The 21,833-nt window shown below is 42.6% G+C and overlaps 1 protein-coding gene across 4 annotated transcripts in view; it reads left to right on the top strand.

Moving 5' to 3' along the window:
• The window catches only part of LOC125695870 (uncharacterized), a 48,483-nt gene extending 33,552 nt beyond the window's left edge, over window positions 1–14,931 (top strand). For 2 of the 4 annotated variants that reach the window (XM_048950900.1, XM_048950899.1), the window contains 7 exons: window positions 30–145; window positions 1,838–1,901; window positions 2,809–2,962; window positions 4,292–4,452; window positions 5,677–5,880; window positions 6,399–6,580; window positions 6,918–14,931. In XM_048950900.1, the coding sequence (XP_048806857.1) occupies window positions 1,841–1,901; window positions 2,809–2,962; window positions 4,292–4,452; window positions 5,677–5,880; window positions 6,399–6,580; window positions 6,918–12,476 (6,321 nt within the window). In that variant the 5' untranslated portion in view covers window positions 30–145; window positions 1,838–1,840 and the 3' untranslated portion in view covers window positions 12,477–14,931. Of the gene's footprint in view, window positions 1–29; window positions 146–1,837; window positions 1,902–2,808; window positions 2,963–4,291; window positions 4,453–5,676; window positions 5,881–6,398; window positions 6,581–6,917 lie in introns of those variants that run through there. The other 2 variants (XM_048950901.1, XM_048950903.1) reach the window with 2 other exon arrangements.
• Window positions 14,932–21,833: the final 6,902 nt, after the last annotated feature.

The raw sequence follows: 21,833 nt of genomic DNA, 5'->3' as shown, positions 1-21,833 counted from the left end.
TGACTCATTTGTTTTTTTTCTTCTAAAAGGCGTTCACATTTTTGTCACGTTCTAGCATGGATTTGAATAAGAAACCTCCCAGAATGCTATATAAAGGACTTCCAAAGACTCAGTCTGTTAGTAATCCCTACTGGAATCACATAAGGTAAGAGTTATGAATCTCATTGGATAGTTTTGTAACTGTCATACTTAGTGTTAAAAGAGGAAATCCTTTTTCTATCAAATGCTATTTAAATGCTTACTTAAAACCAGTGCTTTCTAGTATCTTTGTGGTAAGAATATCAGTGTTGGGCTTTGCAACTTTAAGTTGGCAGTGAAATTAAAATATGCAATAGAAATAACATGGAAATCAATAGAACAAAAGTAGAAATGAAAAGGAAATTTAACTTCAAATTAAATAATGCCTAAATTATGAAATGGAAATAAATAGAAACTGAAATTCAAACTATAAATTAATGAAGAGATTAATAGAAATAGAAACTGGATTCTCAAGTTAGCATGGGGGAAAAGATCCCAAATCACAGACGTGTTAATGATCATATTTATTTCTGACTCTTTGGAAGGGATCTCCAGTCCTAAAATCAGAGGTGATTTGGAAAGAACAAGAAGGAAACTTTTTTATGGCATTTTAGGGTTATTATGATTGTTAAAATAGAATCTAATCCTAGAAAGCTAGATCCTGGCTTGGTTTTATTTGCTAGTTTGCCCCCTTACTTCCCCTCTCACAGTATGAATCGTTACAGTTGTTTTAATTACCCATTCCAAAGATAACCTCCCAGAAATCACAGATGTGATCTGTAGGGCTGTGAATCAGCTTTGTTTCTCCTTCACTGCAGTCAGTGACTCCGAAGGGCTCTTTGGGACCTACTGTGCTACCACGGAGATGATAATCTTATCATTGCCAAGCATTAAAAAAAAATTCCTTTCACTGTGAATCTTCACAGCTTTCTAGGCTGAAGGAAGCACAGCAAGGGATCTGAGGCAGGCATTCTTTGGATTGAACCCATTTTTGTCTCCCAGTTTGAATTCTAGAATTAAACAAACAAACAAAACAAACAAACAAAATCTTTGAAATCTATTCTGAGAAATTTCGTTTGATACAATGTTTTTCCTTACCATTATGTTGTTGAAAAATGTCACGGTTTTGTTTCAAATTTCTCCTCAACAAAAGCTTTCTCCTTGAAGCTGCAGGTGGGATGCAAGGCAAGCGATTCCAGGGGCTGTAGTGGTGCTATTTGGAGATTGCTCACTGTCAGGAATACAGAGATCTCTTTGCTAGCTGTTGGTAGCCTTGAGCAGAGTCTGTGGGAGTTCTCTTATGGAACTTCACCAGCGGAAGGCAATTCAGAGAAAAGCCAGGCAGCCATGGGATCCAGCAAAGCAATGCCCAGAATAGGATTTTCTCTCCAAGCGCTTTTTCAGAGTGTGGATGAAGCAACTTTTGTTCCTTCCCTTATTTGATTGTTTGTTGACTGCTTAGCTGGTCTGATTTTAACTGGTAACATGCAGAGCCTGCTTGGTAACTGTGTTTTATGCTGAAGAGCAGACGAGGTGGTGATGGGTGTATCTGAGGCTAAACAACAAAAAGAGTGTCTGTGGATTAGGGAGTCCGAGGAATTAGTTAGGGACTTTCCTCTAAATGTAGAGCGAATGAGAAATACCCCTCAGGTTGGCCACCTTTCTCATTGCAGCCAAAAATAAGTCATTCAGAATAAGCCAACCTTTGAGCAAATATGTGTACTTACGTGAAGATCATCTTTTAAACTAATATTTATCTTACGGTTAATGTAAAGTTGTTTGATCTGAGTTTTGTTTCTAACTGCGTTGTGCTGCCCAGGTGATGAAGATGGAGACAGGAGATGAAATTGCTATTGTGGGAATAGCATGCAACTTTCCCGGAGGTAAGTTTTGAGTAAATAGAAAGCAGGATGCTGACTGAATATTGAAAAGCACAGTCACTTGTTAGCACTGATGTGGAGTAAAATAGCATGTTTCCCCCTTAATTTTGCAGAGTTCATGGCTTTGCTACTTGTAGGATCTTTCTGAATGATCTCATTATGGTGAAAATGAGTTTGTTTGAATTGGCCCACTGAGAGCGAGAGCTGCAGTGTTCGCTGTGGGCAGGGCTTTGAGCTGCATGCATGAAACTCATGCAGACAAACCAAACGTGTCAGGGATGATTTGGGGTTATTGCACGTGCACTGGCCAGATGATCATGCGCAGGTGTAGGACTGTGCATCCATAGGGACATTTGTATTGTTAGGTTAGATGGATGGAGACATTTAGGTAGCTGGCTGGTGGACTGAGCATGGGTGTTTAGCCTCAGGTGAGATTGCTGTCGTCCAGTAACTATTCCTGACAGTTCCGGTGCCCGATGTCCCACATCAGCTAGAGCTGAGCTGGTCAGTACTTGGTCATGTAACAGGTTAGCACTGCTTCCAGAGGGAGCGTGGATGAGGACATACGAATAGTGGAGAAAGCTGAAGCTGGGAGGAGATGGAATGTGTGTTGGAACATTGATGCCATGTTATTTTGCTATCTGCCATATTATTTTTCTTAAACAATCTTCAGAGTTCTCAAGGAATTAATTTGGTGGGTTAACTTGCTTTTAAGCATGTAGTGAAAAGATGAGTCATTCCTTCCCATATTTGTGTCACCAAAACATGATGGTTGGTTTGTCTGTAGCAATTACATTTCAGCTACCTGGATTTATATGTGGGAGTTTCAGGTAACAGAATGTGTTTTTCTGAATGAGCATGACAAAAGGGAATGCATAATGTAATCTTCTTTGCCATATTTGTACAATAGGTGAAGGAATTGAGAATTTCTGGAAAGTGCTGGAGGAAGGCAAGAACTGCACAGTAGAAATCCCCCCAGAGAGATTTAATACCGAAGAGTGGTACGATCCAGACAGTAACAAGCCAGGAAAAATGTATACAACACGAGCTGCTCTTCTCACTGAGTGAGTGTTACTGTGCTGTGCCACAGATTTTTTTCTGTATCTAGTCTGATGTGTCCAGCCTTTCAGAGAGGGCAAGCTGCAGGGAGATATTTTAATTGGACGTAGAAACAGTTTTGTTTCATCTCACACAATGAACTTGTAGTTTTCAAATTGCAGGAATTCCTGTATCATGACAGTTACGAGCACATTTCTTTGCAGGCCACGATCTTTGAATGCATAATGCAACTTCACGATCATACTTGTCATGTGTTGGGATGCAACCAGTCGTGCAATGGATGTGTACTTTTTGAGTACACACATGCACCTGCGTTAGGTATGAAGGTGTGTATTTCAGATCTGAGGTGGGCTACAGCCTGCTAAAGGATTTGTAAAGCCCAGTTATGGCCTGTGGAAGAATGCGGCAGAGTATGGACTCAGAGTACAGTCTGCCTTAGGAGCCTTGCCCAGTTTCAGTTTGAAGGTTGACCAGATCTGCTGGACCTCAGGCACTAATCTTGTGTACATAAATACTGGTTTAAGATCCTTCTGAACAAAGAAGTCATGGAGATTTGAACTGTGGTGTGTATCTTTTCACTTGTGCCCCAGTGTTTCCTGTCAAATTATATTAGGTATGTGCTTTTTTTTCTTTTTTCTCCAATATATACAGACAGAATTAATCTTATCGGGCCCTGGGAAGAACACTTAATGGGTTAGGATTAGAATTACTCAACTATTTTTTCTCCTTTCAGATATTTTATTTTTTGCTTAATTCAAGAGATGACAGAAAGCCATACAAATGTGAATAAAAGCTAAAATCTGGGCTTAATTATTTTTAACTGTGGGCCTATTTTAAAGATTTTTAAGAGAGAAACACTACAAAAACACAATATATTTTTAGATTATTGTTAGAGAAAAAGAAAGGTATCTTCTGGGAGCATCTGAGCTGATCCCATACATATTTAAATTGTACAGTCATATGTCTGTATTGTCTTTAAATTGTTTAGAAGGCAGTCATAACTTGTTGACTAGGTCAACACTGCAGCAAAGGGGTCTCATTGTGCAAGTTTTGATAGCGTGAGGAATGCTGTTGGTACCAGTACGATAATCTACCAGTGTGTAAAAAAAAATGAAAATCAATGAATGGTATTCTATCTGAAATGTAGAATAGTTGATAAAAATATATATTTTTGTGGCAGAAAATAAAGCATTCTTGGCCCAGTCTTTTTTTAAAATTTCATAAATGTGAACAGTATCACTTACTGCTTTGCTTTTTGTGACACTGCAAAAGAAAAAGCTGGTAATCTATGTATTGCATACATATTGTGCTTTTTTCTAATTCATGTATTTCAGATTTAACACATTTGACAACCAACTATTTGGAATAAATAGTATGGAAGCTGAATGCATGGATCCACAACAGAAGTTATTGATAGAATGCACATACAAAGCACTGGAGGATGCAGGAGTCCCTGTAGAAGCCATCAGTGGCACCAAAACAGGTGTTTTTGTTGGTAAGAGAAAAATTATGGTGAAGAATATCCATTCTACCCTCATGAAATTGATCACCCCTTTGTAAACTGTGTGTCGCTGGCCTAGGAGATGTTAAGGCTACTGTATTATGACTAGTTATTTTTGAAGACAGACTATTAGGTCACTCTAGAAATTCATAACATAATTAATGTATCTAATTTTAGGTGTCCCTGTTAATATCTTGAGGCACCAGTGTTGGCACGGAAAACAATCTCAACTCCGCCTAGCCCTTTCTGCTAAACACCTTGATGTTTAGCAGTGTACTGTGGTTAAGGTGTTGTGGAGGTTAAGATAGTTTGAAAGCAGCAGAAATTCTTATGTAGATATTGGTATACTACCAAGGTGTACTTGTCCAGCTGCTGATTGTCATAGAATCATAAAATCATAGAATGGCTTAGGTTGAAAGGAACCTCAAGACTCATCAGGTTTCAACCTACGTGTCACAGGCAGGGTTGCCAACCTCTAGATCAAGTCAGGCTGCCCATGGCCCCCTCCAGCCCCCCTCCATGGCCCCCCTTCAGCCTGGCCTTAAACACCTCCAGGGATGGGGCATCCACAACCTTTCTGGGCAACTTGTGCCCAGAAAACCAGTGCCCACCTCACCACTCTGTCAGTAAAAAAACTTCCTGTCATCTAATCTAAGTCTCCCCTCTTCTAGTTTAAAGCCATCCCCCCCTTGTCCTATCACTATCTACCTGCATAAAAAAAATTCATTTCCCTTATGTTCATTGTCTTCCTTTAAATACTGGAAGGCTGCAATGAGGTCTCCCTGCAGCCTTTTCTTTTCTGGGCTGAACAAGCCCACTTCCTTCAGCCTGCCTCCACTGGAGAGGTTCTCCAACTCTCTGATCATCTTTCCTTCCCACCAGGTGCTCAGTCACCGTTTCAGGCTGTGACTTAGCATTTCCACCTCAAGGGTATATACTCAATCCTATCATCTATGTTATTAATAAAGATATTAAAGAATATCAGTCCCAAGACAAACCTCGGGGGAATACCACTTACTTTGTGCCTTCGCCTGGACATAGAACCATTGACCACAACCCTCTGGCTGTGGCCTTCCAACCAATTCCTTATATACCAAATAGTCCACCCTTCAAATCTTTTTATCCCCTATTTAGATATAAGGATGTGGAATCAAGTTCAAGGTTGTACATTCCTTTGGTTTGGTCAGGGTAACGTGACATGTATTTGTATTGTTACAGGCCTTATGAATCGAGACTTTGAAATCATAAGAAGCAAATCAGTAAGTGAAATAAATCACTATGTTGGTACAGGAACAGCAATGAGCATAGCTGCTAATAGGGTCTCCTTCATATTTAATCTGACTGGACCATCGCTGACAGTTGACACTGCTTGTTCATCATTTCTTTTTGCCCTGCATTACGCCTTGCGAGCAATGAAATCAGGTAATGGGACTGAAGAGATTGTAGGCAAAGAAATTAGAACTAATGCTGTATGAAATTGCAGAGGTATATATATATTAACCTGGGATTTGTGTTACATAAGTTCTGAAGTTAGGTGTTCTAGCTATTTTGAAGAACTAAGTTACAATATTATTTCATGTTTTTATTCTTCCTGAGATGTGATTAATACCTTCATGTTCACCAGTAGGTGCTTTAATGGATTCCAGTGCCTCAGAAATATGCACTGTACCTGCAGAAGCAGTAATCTTTTACTGTGAGGAATTCTGTTACTTTCTCTAACATAGCCTGATGTAATTTTAGATAATTGTATTGGGTACTTTTTCAACAACCAATCACAATGACAGATTCCAATCTTAACAATTAAAATATCACAACTAACTTTTAGTATCAGTGAAGTCTTTCTGTAATATCTGTCTTTTCAATCAACTAAGTTACAGTTAATGTGTTTCTTTCTGTGACCTTGAACATCTCAACTGGAATATGTTTCTGTTTTACTCCAGGAGATTGTGAGGCAGCTATTTGTGGTGGTGTGAACAGCATAATAGATCCCCTCACCTTTGTGTCTCTCAGTAAAGCAAAAATGATCTCTCCAGATGGAATGAGTAAACCCTTTTCCAAAAAGGCAGATGGCTACGGAAGGGGAGAAGGCTGTGGTGTTGTTTTCCTCAAACCACTGAAAAAGGTAAGATTGTTTGTGAAGAAGCCTAAAATAAGCCTGGCTTCTTACCTGAATTTTGTGTATCCATTTCTTGTAGTTACTGTAGCAAAAAGCATTTCTAATATAAGCTTATTATTAGCATTAGGAAAACATTTATGCTTTTCTTCTAGCGTGGAAAAGATCACAAATGTAAGAATCATAGAATCATAGAATCACAAGGTTGGAAACGACCTACAAGATCATCTAGTCCAACTGTCTCCTCATCACCATTGCCACCACTAAAGGTTACTGATGGTTCTTTTCCTCGCAGATAGATAAAGCATGAGATGATTAAAGATGATTTTCTCTTTCTATGAAACAGGCAATGGAAGACCACAGCAAGATCTGGGGTGTTATAAACATCAGTGCAGTCAATCAGAACGGTAGGTCTATAACGCCGATCACAAGGCCGTCTCAAATAGAGCAGGAGAAGTTGCTGCGCAGCATTTATGAAGGTCATGTGGATCCCTCAGTTGTGCAGTATATTGAAGCTCATGGGACGGGAACTGCTGCTGGAGACCCCACGGAAGCTGAAAGCCTTGGCAATGTCATCTGTAAAAACAGACCTTCACAAGTTCCTGCTCTGAAAATTGGTTCGGTGAAAGGAAATATTGGCCACACTGAATCAGCTGCTGGAGCAGCAGGTTTGATCAAAGTGCTTCTGATGATGCATCATGGGAAGATTGTTCCATCTTTACATTACTCAAAGGAGATGAGCAGCATCGATACAGAAAAGTTAAACCTTGCCATTCCCACCGTGGTGGAGCCCTGGGAAGATTCCGGTGAGTACGGAAGAGTAGCTGGCATCAACTGCTTTGGATTTGGAGGAACCAATGCCCATGTTGTAGTCAGGCAGGTTAAGCAGCCAGAGCCTCTTCCTGCCTTTAAGAGGCCGCTGGAATTAGTCCTGCTGTCCGCAGCATCAGCTAAGTCCCTTCAGATGACAATGGCAGACACAGCTGCGCATCTGAGTACAAGAAACTGCGTAACTCTGCCAAGCCTGGCCTATACATCTGCCTGCAGAAGAAGCCATGCCAACTACAGGTACCGAAAAGCATTTGTGGCAAACTCTCTCCGACACTTGCAGCAAGAAGTTACGTCGGCAGCAAGCACTGACTTTGCCACGTCAAAGGTGGAGCCTCAGCTGGTGTTTGTGTTCTGTGGCAACGGCGTAACACTGAAGGAGTTCAGTGAGGCACTGCTGAGCTCAGAGCCGGTGTTCAGAGACAAGTGTAAGGAAGTAGAAGCGCTCTTTCGGAAACACGCTCCCATCAGCCTTCTGCCAGCAAGAGGTCGCAGCTCAAAGGAGTTGCTGAATCCAGAACTCTCCCAGCCCATGCTCTTTGCCCTGCAGGTTGCCTTAGCTTCTCTTCTAAAGTACTGGGGCATTAAGCCAGTGGCTGCAGTTGGCCATTCCGTGGGGGAAGTTGCCGCAGCACATTTTGCAGGGTACCTTTCCCTGGCAGATGCGGTCAAAGTGATATATCACCGGAGCAGGCTGCAGGCCAAGACTGCCAGGGGCAGAATGCTGGTGGTTGGAAACATCCCCGTTCAAGAGATTGCTGAACATCTGCATCGCTACTCGGGAAAGGTGTGCATTGCAGCTTTCAACAGCCCAGTTTCCTGCACCTTGTCTGGAAATCCAGATGATGTGGACTTGGTCCAGAAAGATTTAGCAGAAGCTTTCAGCCACAGAAACATCTTTCTTCATGTCTTGAATGTCCCAGCTGCCTACCACAGCCCTAGCATGGATGTGATACTTGGGGAGTTGGAGCAGAGCATAGAGCCTTTAGAAGAACAGAAGGGTGATGTTGAAGTAATTTCAACTCTGACTGGGGCAGCTGCTTCTGCAAATGACTTCAGTCGTGGCAAATTCTGGGCCCAGCATACTCGTGAGCCAGTTGCTTTCACTCAAGCCATAGCGACTGCAGCTAGAGACAGGGAAAATGTAGTGTTTGTTGAAATAAGTCCTCATAGAGCGTTGCAGAGAAATATAAAAGAGACTCTAGGGAAAGTCACCAAGGTTTTCCCTTCTCTGCAGTCTGATGCAGAGTATCAGGCACTCTTTAGTTTGGTCGGAAATCTGTTTGAATTGGGCTATAATCCCAACTGGCACCGCTTTTATGATGGATATCAAAGCATTCCAGTGACCATTCCACGATATCAATTTGATCGTAAAAGAGCTGTGACTTCTCTGGATACCCGCCAACAAGCAAACCAAAGAGACGTTGGCTCTGGTCATCCTTTGATTTATGTCATCAACAGTGACAACACGCAGTTTGGCTGCCTGCTCTCCCAGGACACCACATCCTACTTATATGAGCACAAGAACAACGGTGTGGCTTTAGTTCCTGGTGCTTTTTATGTGGAGCTTGGTCTGGCCTGTGTGATGAGCAGCTCAGGACCTAAAATGCCTCTGAGTGCTTGCCAGATGAACGTCAGTTTTTCAGCGCCCTGCGTTCTCACACAGAGTTCCCAAGTCTTGAATATCAATCTGAGTCCACAAAATGCAGCAACAGCCTTTGAGATACTCTCTTCCTCCAACGCAGTTTACGCTTCAGGCCAAGTTAGAAAGGTGCCTGAGGCTGTTGTGGAAGAAAGCACCATCTCCTTCCAAGAGGTCTATCACAGATGCACGTCAGTGATTAGCACAGAGAAGGTCTATGAAGCACTGTCTCAGATTGGCTTTCAGTATGGCTCCGTATTCAGGCAGCTCAGGGATGTGCATTATTGCCAGGAACTAAAGGAAGCTATAACAAGCATCAAGGTGAACAAGGAGACTCTCAGAGAGATGTACAGCTACTGTATCCACCCAGTGCTGCTGGACTGTTTTATGCAGATGACTGCTGTCATGATCTCGAGCACGCAGCAGTCCAGAGCAGGCTTTCCTTCAGGGATAGGCAGCCTGGTGGTGCTGCGACCTCTGGAGGAAGAAATGATGATATATATGAGAACAAGCAAATCCATTGGGAACTGCTTTGAGGTCTGTGGATGCTTCATGGACAAACACGGGTCCGTTTTGGCTGAACTCAAGCGTGTTGCCATCACTTTCATGAAACCAGCGTCTTCCAGAGACAATGAGTTCATGTTTGAAAACAAGTGGTCAGAAGTTTCTCCGTCAAAGATGATTGGTCATGTAGAAGCAGTGCCTAGAGTCCTAGTGTTTGCTGACAAATTTGGGATAGCTGAGCAGCTCAGAAAATATTTGCATCCCGATTCCAGATATGTTATGTATGAGGACTGGGAATCCCTCTTGGAAGTCCATGCAGGGAATAAGATGAAAGCAGAGGTTGAGGATTACGATGAAGTTCTCTTCCTGTGGGGAATTCAAAAGGTGAATGAAGAGCTCCCAAGTAAGGTGGTCGACCAGCTCTCCAAGTGTTGTGAAGCCTATCGCCAAGTTATCGTGGCGTTAAGAGAGAAAAGGTCTCCCTGTTCAATCCGAGTGATCAGCTACAGAACAACAGAAAGAAATGTAGACCACGTTAACTGTGGGTTTGCATTGCATGGCATGACCAGAACTTGTGTTGTTGAAGTTCCAGAAATCACGTTTCAGATAATTGACCTCAGCTCTTCCAGCTCCCTGGACATCTCAACATTATCAGATGTCCTTGTCAAATACAGAGGCAAGGATTATCCGGAAGTCTACATCAGCCAAGGAAGAATTTATGCATCTGAAATCAAACGCACTCCTTTTGTAGATGAAGATTACAGCCAGCATGTACGGTCTCTCCAGAATTCAGAAACATTCACTTTGTACACTGCTGATCCATACTCAGCAAAAGACTTGTCTGCTGAACTATCCACCAGCACTGCTACTCAGCTGGAAAATCAAAGTGTTGAGATTCAAGTGGATAAGATCTGTATCCACTCTGAAGATTATTTTCCCATTAGTGTTTCTAGTCGTAACTTTGGCAATGCACTCTACTGGAATTCCCAAGCAGCAGACAAACACAGACTTTTAGCTCTTGATTTCAGTGGCACAGTCATTGCAATAGGCACAGCTGTGAAGAAGGTTAAAGTGGGTGATCGCGTGGTTTCATGTTATCCGGCAGCTGCATCATCCAGAATTCAGGTCCCAGGAACTGTTTGTTTAAATGTAAAGAAATTTCCGTGCTTTCAGACCGTCCCTTGTGTGTCCTACTTCATCATTGCATGGGAGATCTTAAATCAGAGGTTACCCAAGGGGAAGCACGGCAGAACTTTGGGAATTATTTCTACAGAACCATCATCAGTGTTATGCCGTGTTCTTTCTGTGGCAGCAGAAGAGGTGGGCTGGAAAACAGTACTTGCAAGGCCCACTCCTGATATGTTGCAGCATATAAATGCATGCAATGCCCTTGTTGTTCTTCCTTCAGTAGGGAGACTGTCTCAGGAGGATTTGGCACACATGTACGGTCTGAAAGATGTGGTGATAGTATGTGGCCATCAGCAATCGGAATGTATTCAGAGCGTCAGTGGACTTGATCATGAACATATCAGCTTTCATATTCTCATCCTTAGCAGTATCTTCCAGAAGGCATCTCTAAAGGAACTGCAAAAGGCGGTGCGGGTGTGGATCGGTTCTTTAGATATGAAACGGTTTAGACATCTACCAGGCTCTGTCTTCCAGCAAACTGAGAACTTTGAAAGGCCGCAGTCTGTGGTGTGCTCTTTTACCTGCAAATCTGTCCCACTTGCTGTACTGCGAAAGCAGAAGGACATCCCTGTTCTTTCAGATATCCCATTGTATGGATCTGAGAAGAAGATATTTAAGCCGAAGGCTGTTTACGTAGTAGCAGGGGGGCTCACTGGCCTTGGCTTTGAAACTGTGAAATTCATTGCGGCGAATGGAGGAGGGTGTATTGCAATACTGTCCAGGAAACTTCCGAGCAAGGAGAAGCAAGAAGAGATGAGGGATTTGCAGATGAAGTATGAAGGCAGCAAAATAGTGTTTGTGCAGTGTGACATTACTTTGACCAGCGATGTTGAGGAAGCTTTCCAGATCATTGCAAAATTATTTGACGGGTGTCCAATCAAAGGTGTCTTTCAAAGTGCTGTTGTTTTACACGATGGTCGTCTTGAAGTTCTGAAGTTTGCTGACTTTCAGAAAGTGCTAAGCCCCAAAGTGGCCGGGACCCTAAATCTTCATTGGGCTACAAGAGGCCAACAGCTTGACTACTTTGTGTGCTACTCCTCCATTACTTCCTTTCTAGGAAACTCCACGCAGGCAAACTACGCAGCTGCAAACTCTTTCCTGGACGTCTTCTGCCTCTACAGGAGGAACTGTGGTCTTTCGGGCCAGTCCATCAACTGGGGTGCTTTGAACCTTGGCATATTGCTCAATCAAAACCAGATTCAGAACATTCTGGGATCCAAGGGCATAGATATTCTGGAAGTGCATGAGATTCATGAGTATCTCAAGAAGAGCTTACTTTCAAATAACCCTCAGCAAGCTGTTGTCAAATTAAATTTTTCAACTTTATTTAATCATGTTTTTACTCGGATTATTTCACTTAAAAATCGGTTTACATCACTCATGTCAGAAGAATTTGGAAGCAAGCTTGAAACCCCTGAGAAATCTCAAGTCCAGGATACTGCTTCAGTCAAGTCTGAAGACTATATTACCTCACTGATGGCTGACCTCACTGGACTGAACCCAGATGAACTGGCCATGAATACTCCTCTTTCATCATTGGGCATAGACTCTATGTTAGCCATGACAATTCAGAACCGCGTCTTTCAAGAAAGAAAGGTGGACATACCTCTTCTGAAACTACTTGATCCTCACACCACTCTGTCAAGTTTAGTAGTAGTTTTAGGAGAAACAACCAATGCAGATGGAACTGTAGAGAAAAAAATGTCTGCAGTTGCAAGTGGAGAACATGAGATTCGGCTGTAGGAATCATTTCTCTCAATAATTATCTAAAGATGATTAGACCCTTTGCAGGATCTCAGTAATTTTCTGTTTCTTGTTACAGGTATAAATTGGACATCTTTTTAATGACTGTTTTTAGATGTTGTGAATTTAAGGGTTTTCTTTTTCAACAATTTAGAATTTGTATTTTGCTTATACAAAAATTTTAAAAATTGTCAGTAAAACAACTGTATTTGCTAGCCTTTTATGAAAGATCATATAAATGAAAATAGTAACATTTTTAAAAATGCAAAACTGCAAGTGTATCTCTGTGCTGTTTTAGTTTTTATCCTTCCTGCACCCTCCAATTTTAAATGTTCCTAATAACAACAATTGCCCTTACTTTACTTCCAAGAGAAAATACTAACTTTCCCCGTAGTACACTGAGGAAACATTGTCAATAATTGATTAAAATGAGGACAGTGTCCTTGTATTGTTTATCCATTTTATATCCAGTTACCACTTCCCATCAGATTTCTCTTGCAGTTCTGGCAGCATCTGGACTTACCCTAATACAGAGGTGGCACATCACCTGGCTGAGAAGGGAAGCCACCTCTGTAATAGTGGAACTAATGCATGGCTTGATTGCATGCTAATGAGCATGGACGTCACTTACAGAAAGAACACATCCATCCCCTGAAGCCGTCTCTTCTTCAAGCAAAACAAGCACAGTTTCCTCAGGAACTCCTCATAGCTCTGGTGCTCCAGTTCCTAACCATCTTGATGACCCTCTGGCTGAAGTCGAGTTTATTGTCAGTATCTTTCATAAATTGGGCAGGCGGCTGTGATTTGTTCAAAACTGAACCAGCATTAGATCCTTTTGTTATTTTATGTGAGAAAAGGTCATTTGCACACCCATGAAGAGCAGAAAGAGTCAATGGTAGGTGATGGAGCCTAGTTTATTTCCCTCCCATGGCTGTGCCCAGGCCTATCATAAGAAGAATTCACCTATTAAAGGCCCCTCCCCATACATCCAAAGGAGCACAGAGAGCACAAAGGCACAGTGACAACCAAGAAGCCAAATTAAGGACTCAGAGGAAGAGATATCCTGCTTGGGACCATCTCAGTGCTATCTCAGGGGAGCCTCAGCCCCTGTGTCAAGGTATGACAGCCATCAAGATCAGACTATACTGGAACAGCCTTTGAACTGAGGGCGGTTACTGCCTAGGGCTAGTGGGATGCCTCATGGTACTCAGGGAAAGAATATTTCAGGACTGCACTTGTGTGTCATTTAGGAGAAAAACACAAGTTTATAAAAGGGAGGGATCTAGGTGATTTGAGGAACAACAAGCATGGGGGACAGAGGGATAAGGAGATAAAGCAAGCCTGTTGTGTGGCAGCAGATGGCTGATCATTACATTTGGCCATGCTTTATAGCTGATCAGTATATCTACCCTTCTGTCCTATCTTCTTCCTAAGTTCCTTTCAATCTCTTCTCCTGGGTGAAAGACTCTCTAACTTGTGTGTATGCGTATGATGTTACTGATATAGGTAAGAAACTGTGTGTTTCAGGGTAGAGCTCTGAAGAACTCTGCTTGTAACTGGTCTTTGGAAAGAATGTGAACCTTCACTTTTTGAACCTGATGATGCAGCCAATTTTTCACCACAGGACTAGTCCACTCAATGAGAGCATAATATCCCAACTAGTAGTAGCTGCCAAGAGTGCCAGCTCAACAAATGCTACCTCTTGTCCTCTCTTTTGCTTCAAATATGAAGAAAAAGTCAGGCACACTTACTACGGACAGGCATGATTAGCTTTTCTTATTTGACCGAGGCACATGAAACCTCACTGAAGAAATCATATAGGGAGCAATCAAGTCCCTTGCAGAATGAGAAGTATGAAAGATGGCTATTTCTCAGAGGCAGCCCTCATTGCAAATGTCCCTTGGTCCTTTGGATCTCATTGCAAAATGTCTCTTGGTCCTTTGGGTGCGTGATTATCTCACAACGATGAAGCCCCAGAATGGCTTGGCAGATGATTTCTTTCCAGTAGTTTCATCATGACTGGCAGTAGCAGACACAACTGCCTTTGACTGCTGGAACTACTGCAAAAGAATTAGCAAATGAGTGTTCAAGGAATCCAGTGTAGGACAGTTGCTGACAAAATCCTTGATATTCAAGAAGTGTCCTGAAATCCATCCCCTTATATTCTGAAACTGTTCAACTGGCTGTTTCATCAGAATCAGGAAGGGGAAGCAAGATATATATGTTGATGCAGTATGATGACCAGAATTAGATATCCTAATTATTACATGATTTAGCAGAGCTGGGGAAGGGAGATCTGTCAGGTCTTTCAGTCATGCTTTGAATAGGGGGGCTAAATCTCAAGGGTGTAGTATTGCTGAATGATTTAAGTTGGAAATGACCTCTGGCAGCCATCTGGTCAAGCCTGTTGGCCACAGTAAGGCCGCCAGTTGGATTGCTTGTAGCCTATTCTTGTGAAGTCCTAAATATCTCCAAGTATGTAGATTCCACTGCCTCTCTGAGCAACCTGTCCTACTGTTTGATTACTGTCACTGTGAACATTTTTGGCCCATAGAGCTAATCAGTGTTGTCCAAACACTTCTTGATATCTGACAGGCTTTGTGCCTTGATTGCCTTTGGGAGCCTGCTCCAGTGCCCAACCACCCTCTCAGCGCCAAAACTTTTTGTAGCCAGCAGGTCAATAGAAGCGATTGTCCCCCTCTACTCTGATTTCATAAGACCTCATCTGGAGTACTGTGTACAAATCTGTTCCCCAACAGAAGAAAAATGTGGAAAAGGTCCAGAAGTAAGCCATAAAGATGTTCAGAAGCTGGGCTTGTTCATCTTGGAGAAGAGAAGGTTCTGAAGAGACCTCATTGCAGTCTTACACTAATTAAAGGGTCTTATAAAGAAGACCAAGAGCAGCTTTTTCCAAGGACAGACAGTGATAGGATGAGGGAGAAGAATGTTAAATAAGAAGGGGAGATTCAGGTTAGATGCTAAAAAGAAATTCATTACTCAGAGGGTGGTGAGGCACTGGAACAGGTTGCCCTGAGATGATGTGGATGCCTGGAGGTATTCAAGACCAAGCTGGACCAAGCCCTGGACATACTGTAGAGAGTCCAGTGAAAGGCAGTACTGGACCTGGAGCATCTTTCCTATGAGGAAAGGCAGAGGGAGTTGGGACTGTTCAGCATAATGCAGAGAGGACTCAATGTCTAACAAACACCTGAGATGAAGATGCAAAGAGGATGGATCCTCCCAGCTGATTCCAGAGCTTGTATCCCCAGCTCCTGAGGCTGTTATACACATTCAGCATTGTGGGCAGTGAAGCTGGGTTAAGTACACATGAACATCTCACGTACACCTTCACATTGTGTAGTTGTAATCTGTTGATCAAAGCCTTGGTAGTCAGGTCTGACCACGAGGCCAAAGCACCAACTCTGGCTGGCTGAATGCACTGCTGCTTTCTGGCTTTCTCTTACCAAGCTGCCTCTGCTGGGCCAGCAGCAGTGCCCAGCCACACTGTGGGGAAAGCCAGGCTCTCATCACCTCCTGATGGCACTTGTGTTCTGAGGGAGTGCTAGGGCAGCTCCTGTCTTCCACATCTTTGCTTTTGGTTGCTGCTCAGGATCTGCCATAAAGGGGCCAGAATATGTGAATAAAACCAAGAGTGTTCTAACCCACACACAGTAAGAACAATAAGAAAGCTGATTTTGAAAAAGGCTCTGGAGATGTGCATTTCAGCTGCAGCTGGCGCAGGGAGCATTTGGCAGTCCTACAGCAGCAGGTCGCAGTGCAGAGGAGCACAGCAGTGGCGGGGTGCTGAGGGCCCTTTTGCTTCTGCCTGCCAAATGTGTAGGACATATAAGCAGAAAGACAGAGTGGGAAATGCAAGCAGATGACACAATAGGTAGGAGATACGTTAGATGGCCTGAAACCTGCAAGCAGCTGGAAGGGAAGGGAAGGGAAGGGAAGGGAAGGGAAGGGAAGGGAAGGGAAGGGAAGGGAAGGGAAGGGAAGGGAAGGGAAGGGAAGGGAAGGGAAGGGAAGGGAAGGGAAGGGAAGGGAAGGGAAGGGAAGGGAAGGGAAGGGAAGGGAAGGGAAGGGAAGGGAAGGGAAGGGAAGGGAAGGGAAGGGAAAGTTATCCAGAAGCAGCAGGATGGCCTGGGAGAAACACAGAAACAGCCTGCATTGCTGTGACAGTGCAACAGGAGCAGTGACAGAGTCCTGCGTGCTCTTCTGTACTGCCAAATATCATCTCCGGAGCATGCAAACAGACCCTTGCAGACTCTTGCAGATCTTGCTTGGACCCTTGGATTGGATTCAGTGCTCTTTGTCAGCTGCTGGCAGACATGAGCTAGAAGAAAGCTGCAGCTGCCGTTTCTGCCTGGAAAACAATGTTCTGTTCATAATCGGGACTGTAATTAGATAAATTACTTGTTGAAGAAGTCAGTTTCTATGTTTCACAGAAAGCTTTTAGTGACAATATTGTTCGGCCATTGCAATGATCCTCAGGTAGCATTAACCACCTGGGGTGTGTTTTCAAAGGCTCTCAGTCTCCAAACTCTCAGTCCCGTTATCACAGGAAGGATCCCATTAGCAGGATGCATGTTCAGTCATTAGATAATCACATCCCTAGCGCAGTCTGTGGAAAAATATTGATTTTTCCACTCAGATCCTGAAATGATACATGTAGGCAATCTGCAAAATGCCTGCCTCCCCTGGTCTGAGTATACCCATGAATGTAATTAGTCAGATATGTTCTGCACAGCAGTGGCATAAATTAATGAGAAGAGATAGAACTTTTATCTGAAAAATGTGCTCAGAGCTGCATGGTTTGCCTTCTGCCCCGGGCAATTAGTCAGAGCATCTCTTTGTTATGTGAATGGACTTTTCAGGCTGAACTATGTTTTCACACAAATAAACCATTATGTTTCTTTGTTTTGCATGGATCATGTAATGCTTGATAACGTGCAGGTTGGACTGCAGAACTTGCTCAGACTTGCATCAGGGACTGTTGCTCCTGATATGCCAAGCTATGCCATTACACAGTTGTGGTTGTAGCTCTGGTGTTACCCAGGTGATGCAGGCTTGGTTTTAATGCAGATCTCCCTTGACTGGAGCTAGTTGTGGCCAGTGCCTTTGGGAGTCTCTCCCCACTGTCCCAGGTGAGCTACCTTGGCTCTGAGCCCAGTCAGTCAAACACCAGGATCCTACAAAGACAATCTGTATTTTCTTTGAATCCGTGTAAATGCTTTAATCAATGTTGTTAAAGGATTAAAATATGTCTCACTTCAGCCTGTTTCTAAGGGAGGTGTGTATACTACTCTTTGGAACATGGCTGTTTTTTTTTTCCCCCTTGTTTCTTATTCTTTCATTTTGTTAACTGCTTCATTGATGCTCGGGTAGCAATGAGCCATTTTTGGAAATCCCAGCATACAAGGGCTGCTCCAGAAGTAATGCTCCCTATTTTATTATGATGGTCCACAATGTCAGTGGAACATGTTGGCAGTATGGCCGTAGAGGTTGAACCTTCTCACCAGTATCCTGTTACATTGTATTGCCACTTGACAGATGGCAGCAGAGGGGCAGGCTGACAAAATGGCACCTGACATGAAAGTGCATAGGAAGCAAAGGTGTGAAATTGAATTCATCCATGTAGAAAAAAAATTGCACCCACTGACATTCGTTGATGCCTGCTGAACAATGGCAGAGATCACACAGTAGATGTGAGCACAGTGAGGCAGTGGGTGGTGCAGTGCAGCAGTGGCAAGAGTGACATGAAACACAAGACACGTTCTAGATGGCCATGCACAGCCTCTCACCACAAAATGAAGAGCATCTTGACCCACTCCTCCACAAGAATCAGCCAATTACAGCCAGGGAACTGTGTACAGAAAAACTACTGAGGTGTGTTAATTCTCTTCAAATAAAAGACAGCACACAGACTTATTCTCAGAGACATTTTGATAGATTAAACAAAGGAGGGAGTGATATGAACAAACGGCAGTGCTTCAAAGTTGATATCTCCATGTCAGCTGATCACCCTGAACTCCCCTTATAGTCATTTGTGACTGACAAACACTGTGAGCCATGGCTGTTTGATCCAAAATGGAACATCTACAATGGATCTGATGACTCTGCTCTCAGTGACATGCTTTCCCTATGGAGTATGAGGAAACCAGTGCAGTTAGCTCTCCTGTTGCTTTTGAGAAGACAGCCAGACTGATTTTGTTGAACTTTCAGGGAAACACAACCTAAGTGGCCGTAGATGAAACAACTGTAAGCTTATGGCCTACATTTGGCAAAAATCTAGGAAACTGTACAGGGGGCTGTGTACGACTGAATGTCAGATAAAATGCATTACAGTGATACTCATGTCATGTCTACACATGTCAGACCTCAACAGAAGAGCAGCTTCATTTGCTCATGACATGTGTGACAACTGAGGAAGCCACCTGGGCCATGGCACTGGTTTAGAAAAATATCCTTACATTTCTCAGAACAGAAATAAAGGTAGATTACATCCAAATGTTGGATTCAAAATCAAGATACAAAAAAACAAGATCTTGCACAGAGCTCTAATTTCTTGCCATCAGCTCAATTTATGGCTAAACCATTAGGAAATCCAAATAACAAAGTGTGTCAAATCAACAAACTAGGTCTTCATTTCAATATGTGGACTGAGAAGAAAAATGCTAATTAATCTATTTTCTCAGAAATTAAGCCAGCAGGTAGTAAAATTGACAATTTCAAAAGCAGACAAAGTTCATATTATGAAAATTCTATTTGGAAGATTTACCTGTTTACACTATTATGATCCAGTTAAGAACCATACAAGGAAAAATGTGCATAATGTAAGCTGTTTTTCTGATGAATAGATCTGTTTCTGTGATCTCAAATTTTATATTGGATTTTTAGTATGGAAACCTTGTTTTGTTCAGCATCTCTACACAAATCAGAAGCTACATAGTTTGGAACTGTAGGACAGGATGTGAGGGAACAGCATCATGTTACACCAGGGAAGATTTAGACTGGATATCAGGAAGAATTTCTTCATGGAGGTTGTGTTTGGGTGGCTGAGCACTGGAACAGGCTGCCCAGGGGCCACCATCCCTAGAGAGAAATGTGTGGATGTGGTACTTAGGGACATGGTTTAGTAGTGGACATGGTAGTTAGTTGAATGGTTGGACTTTATGAGCTCAAGGGTCTTTTCCAATCTAAATGATTCTGTGATTCTGTGAGTATGACCATGAGCTGTACTAGGTTTAGGAGAAACAATGTTTCAAATGGTGTATGAAAATACAGGCTGCCCATCCCACTAGGAAACCAATGGTATTATTTCTCCAATTTCAGTTAATGCCTCAAGTTGGCAATAGAAAATGCAGCTGAGCAACTGAACACAAAAAAGTCAATCACTTGCTCTTGACTTGCCAAGTTGCTTGCCCATGGAAATGCCAAGTTTACTAGTGCTTTTCAGAAATAATTGGCTTTAGCACTCAGCAGAAGAAATGCCTTTCTTCATTTTTACATGTCCCAGTTGTGTTCTACAGCTTGAATCCAGTACTGGAAACTATGGAAAAAGAAAACTGAAATTAAAACTACATAAGCTGAATACAATACTGTTTGGGATGGCTGTTTCTGCAGAGGTCAGTGAGCAATGCTCAGAATCCTGGAAGTTCAGTTTTTTTCAGACCAGAAATAACACCCAAATATAGAAGAAAAAGAACGCTTTGTAAAAACATGTCCTCAAACAGTGGGTAAGTGATACTTAATAGAAATTTGATGGAAAAAGAAGGGCTACTCCTTCTTTCACACTAGCTCTGTATATCAGAAATATAAACTGGATGCAGTCCTGACTGGAAGCACATTTGTGCCCCTTGCCTGAGTGTCCCAGTGGCCACTGCATTGTACTGGTGTGATCACGAAAATCCTCATAGCCTGTCTGGACATTTCTGCTGCTGAGAAGGACTGTTGAACTGCCAAAGACTTTTGCACTACCAGTTCTGGACTTTAAAGGCAGAGGCTGCAGCTGCAAAAATACAAAAGCTAAATAAAAATTGGCATTTTGCTCAACATAAATTCCATTACCACATTCATCAAATAAAGAGAAACAACAGATGCAGAACATCTGAGAATTAAAACACAATTTGTTCAACACTTTCATGGAACAGAACTGAAACTGAAAATTTTGACTACTGCCAGTATGTGTAGCATCATCTAGATCTGTCTCCTGAAAACTTGATTTCCTCTACAATTTTTGAACCTGCACCTGATGTACATGACAACATGAACAGGTGCTGCCAAGAGGAAAAATAGTACGTGAGACCAAGGTTTATCTTAATTTGCTAGGATTTGAATAGTGAAATTCCAGGTACAGCACTTTGCTGGGCAATGCACAGGGAAAGCACAGAGATCTGGGAAGGTCTGGGAATGAGAGCTCGTGGGGAAATTGAGAACAAATTCACATCCCAGTATATAGCAAACGTGCTGAAATGGTGGACTCAAATCTGGATCTCACACATGAGCAAGCTTTGCCTGGGCTTGATGGGTTCCTTTGATTAAGAACACAGATATTCTCATCTAAACCAGGTAAAACAAAGTCTGTATACAGAAGCAAGCATAGGACTTGAAATTACAAGCCTTGCTTTTCTGCACTGGAAATGAAAAAAGCATAAGATGACCTGCTCAGCCTTGAACATCTCCCTTCCACCTGTCATGCTTCCCTTATTCCTCTGGGAGACGTCAGATTCTTTTGCTGTTCTCCAGGACACCAGCTTCCCTGTGTTACTGAAACCAGCAGCAGTGAAGGTGGCATGGGCTGCTTGGCTGGCCTGGCAGTGCTGGGACTGGTGAATATATTCTGCTGAGCTGCCCTCAGCAAAACTGCACGCCAATCTCATGGAAAATTACTTTGTAAGGCCTGGAATTCACATACTTCCTGTGGCACAGCAAGATTTTAATCTATGGATGATTCTGGACTGTCATGCAATGAAAGGCAAATTCTTAAAACCCACTTTGCATCAGAAGGCTTCACATGCTGACTGTTTATCTGTCTAAAATGTGTTTGCTTAACCTGCTTTTGAAAAAGAACAAAACCCACAGAATTAAATATGCAATATGCAAGAAAAGAATAAATCTGAGAAAGAGGAGGAGAGAGAGGCATATGAATAGATCAGTTTATATTGTGTGCCATGTAAAATAGAATTAAAACCATCCTCGGCTTCCAGGCCACCTGTCTGCAGGTGGCATTTCAGCTGCAGGGCCACAAGCTTATCTTCCTGCTGCTCTCCATCTTATCTTGCACTGTTGCTTTTTGTTCCATCTCTTTGTCCCTTTCTGTTTCCTTTTTATTTTAATTTTAATTTTATTTTA

The sequence above is a fragment of the Lagopus muta genome, chromosome 7 (assembly GCF_023343835.1).
Source record: "Lagopus muta isolate bLagMut1 chromosome 7, bLagMut1 primary, whole genome shotgun sequence".
In the NCBI taxonomy this organism is placed as follows: domain Eukaryota; kingdom Metazoa; phylum Chordata; class Aves; order Galliformes; family Phasianidae; genus Lagopus; species Lagopus muta.
This window is presented reverse-complemented; position numbering and strand designations above follow the sequence as displayed.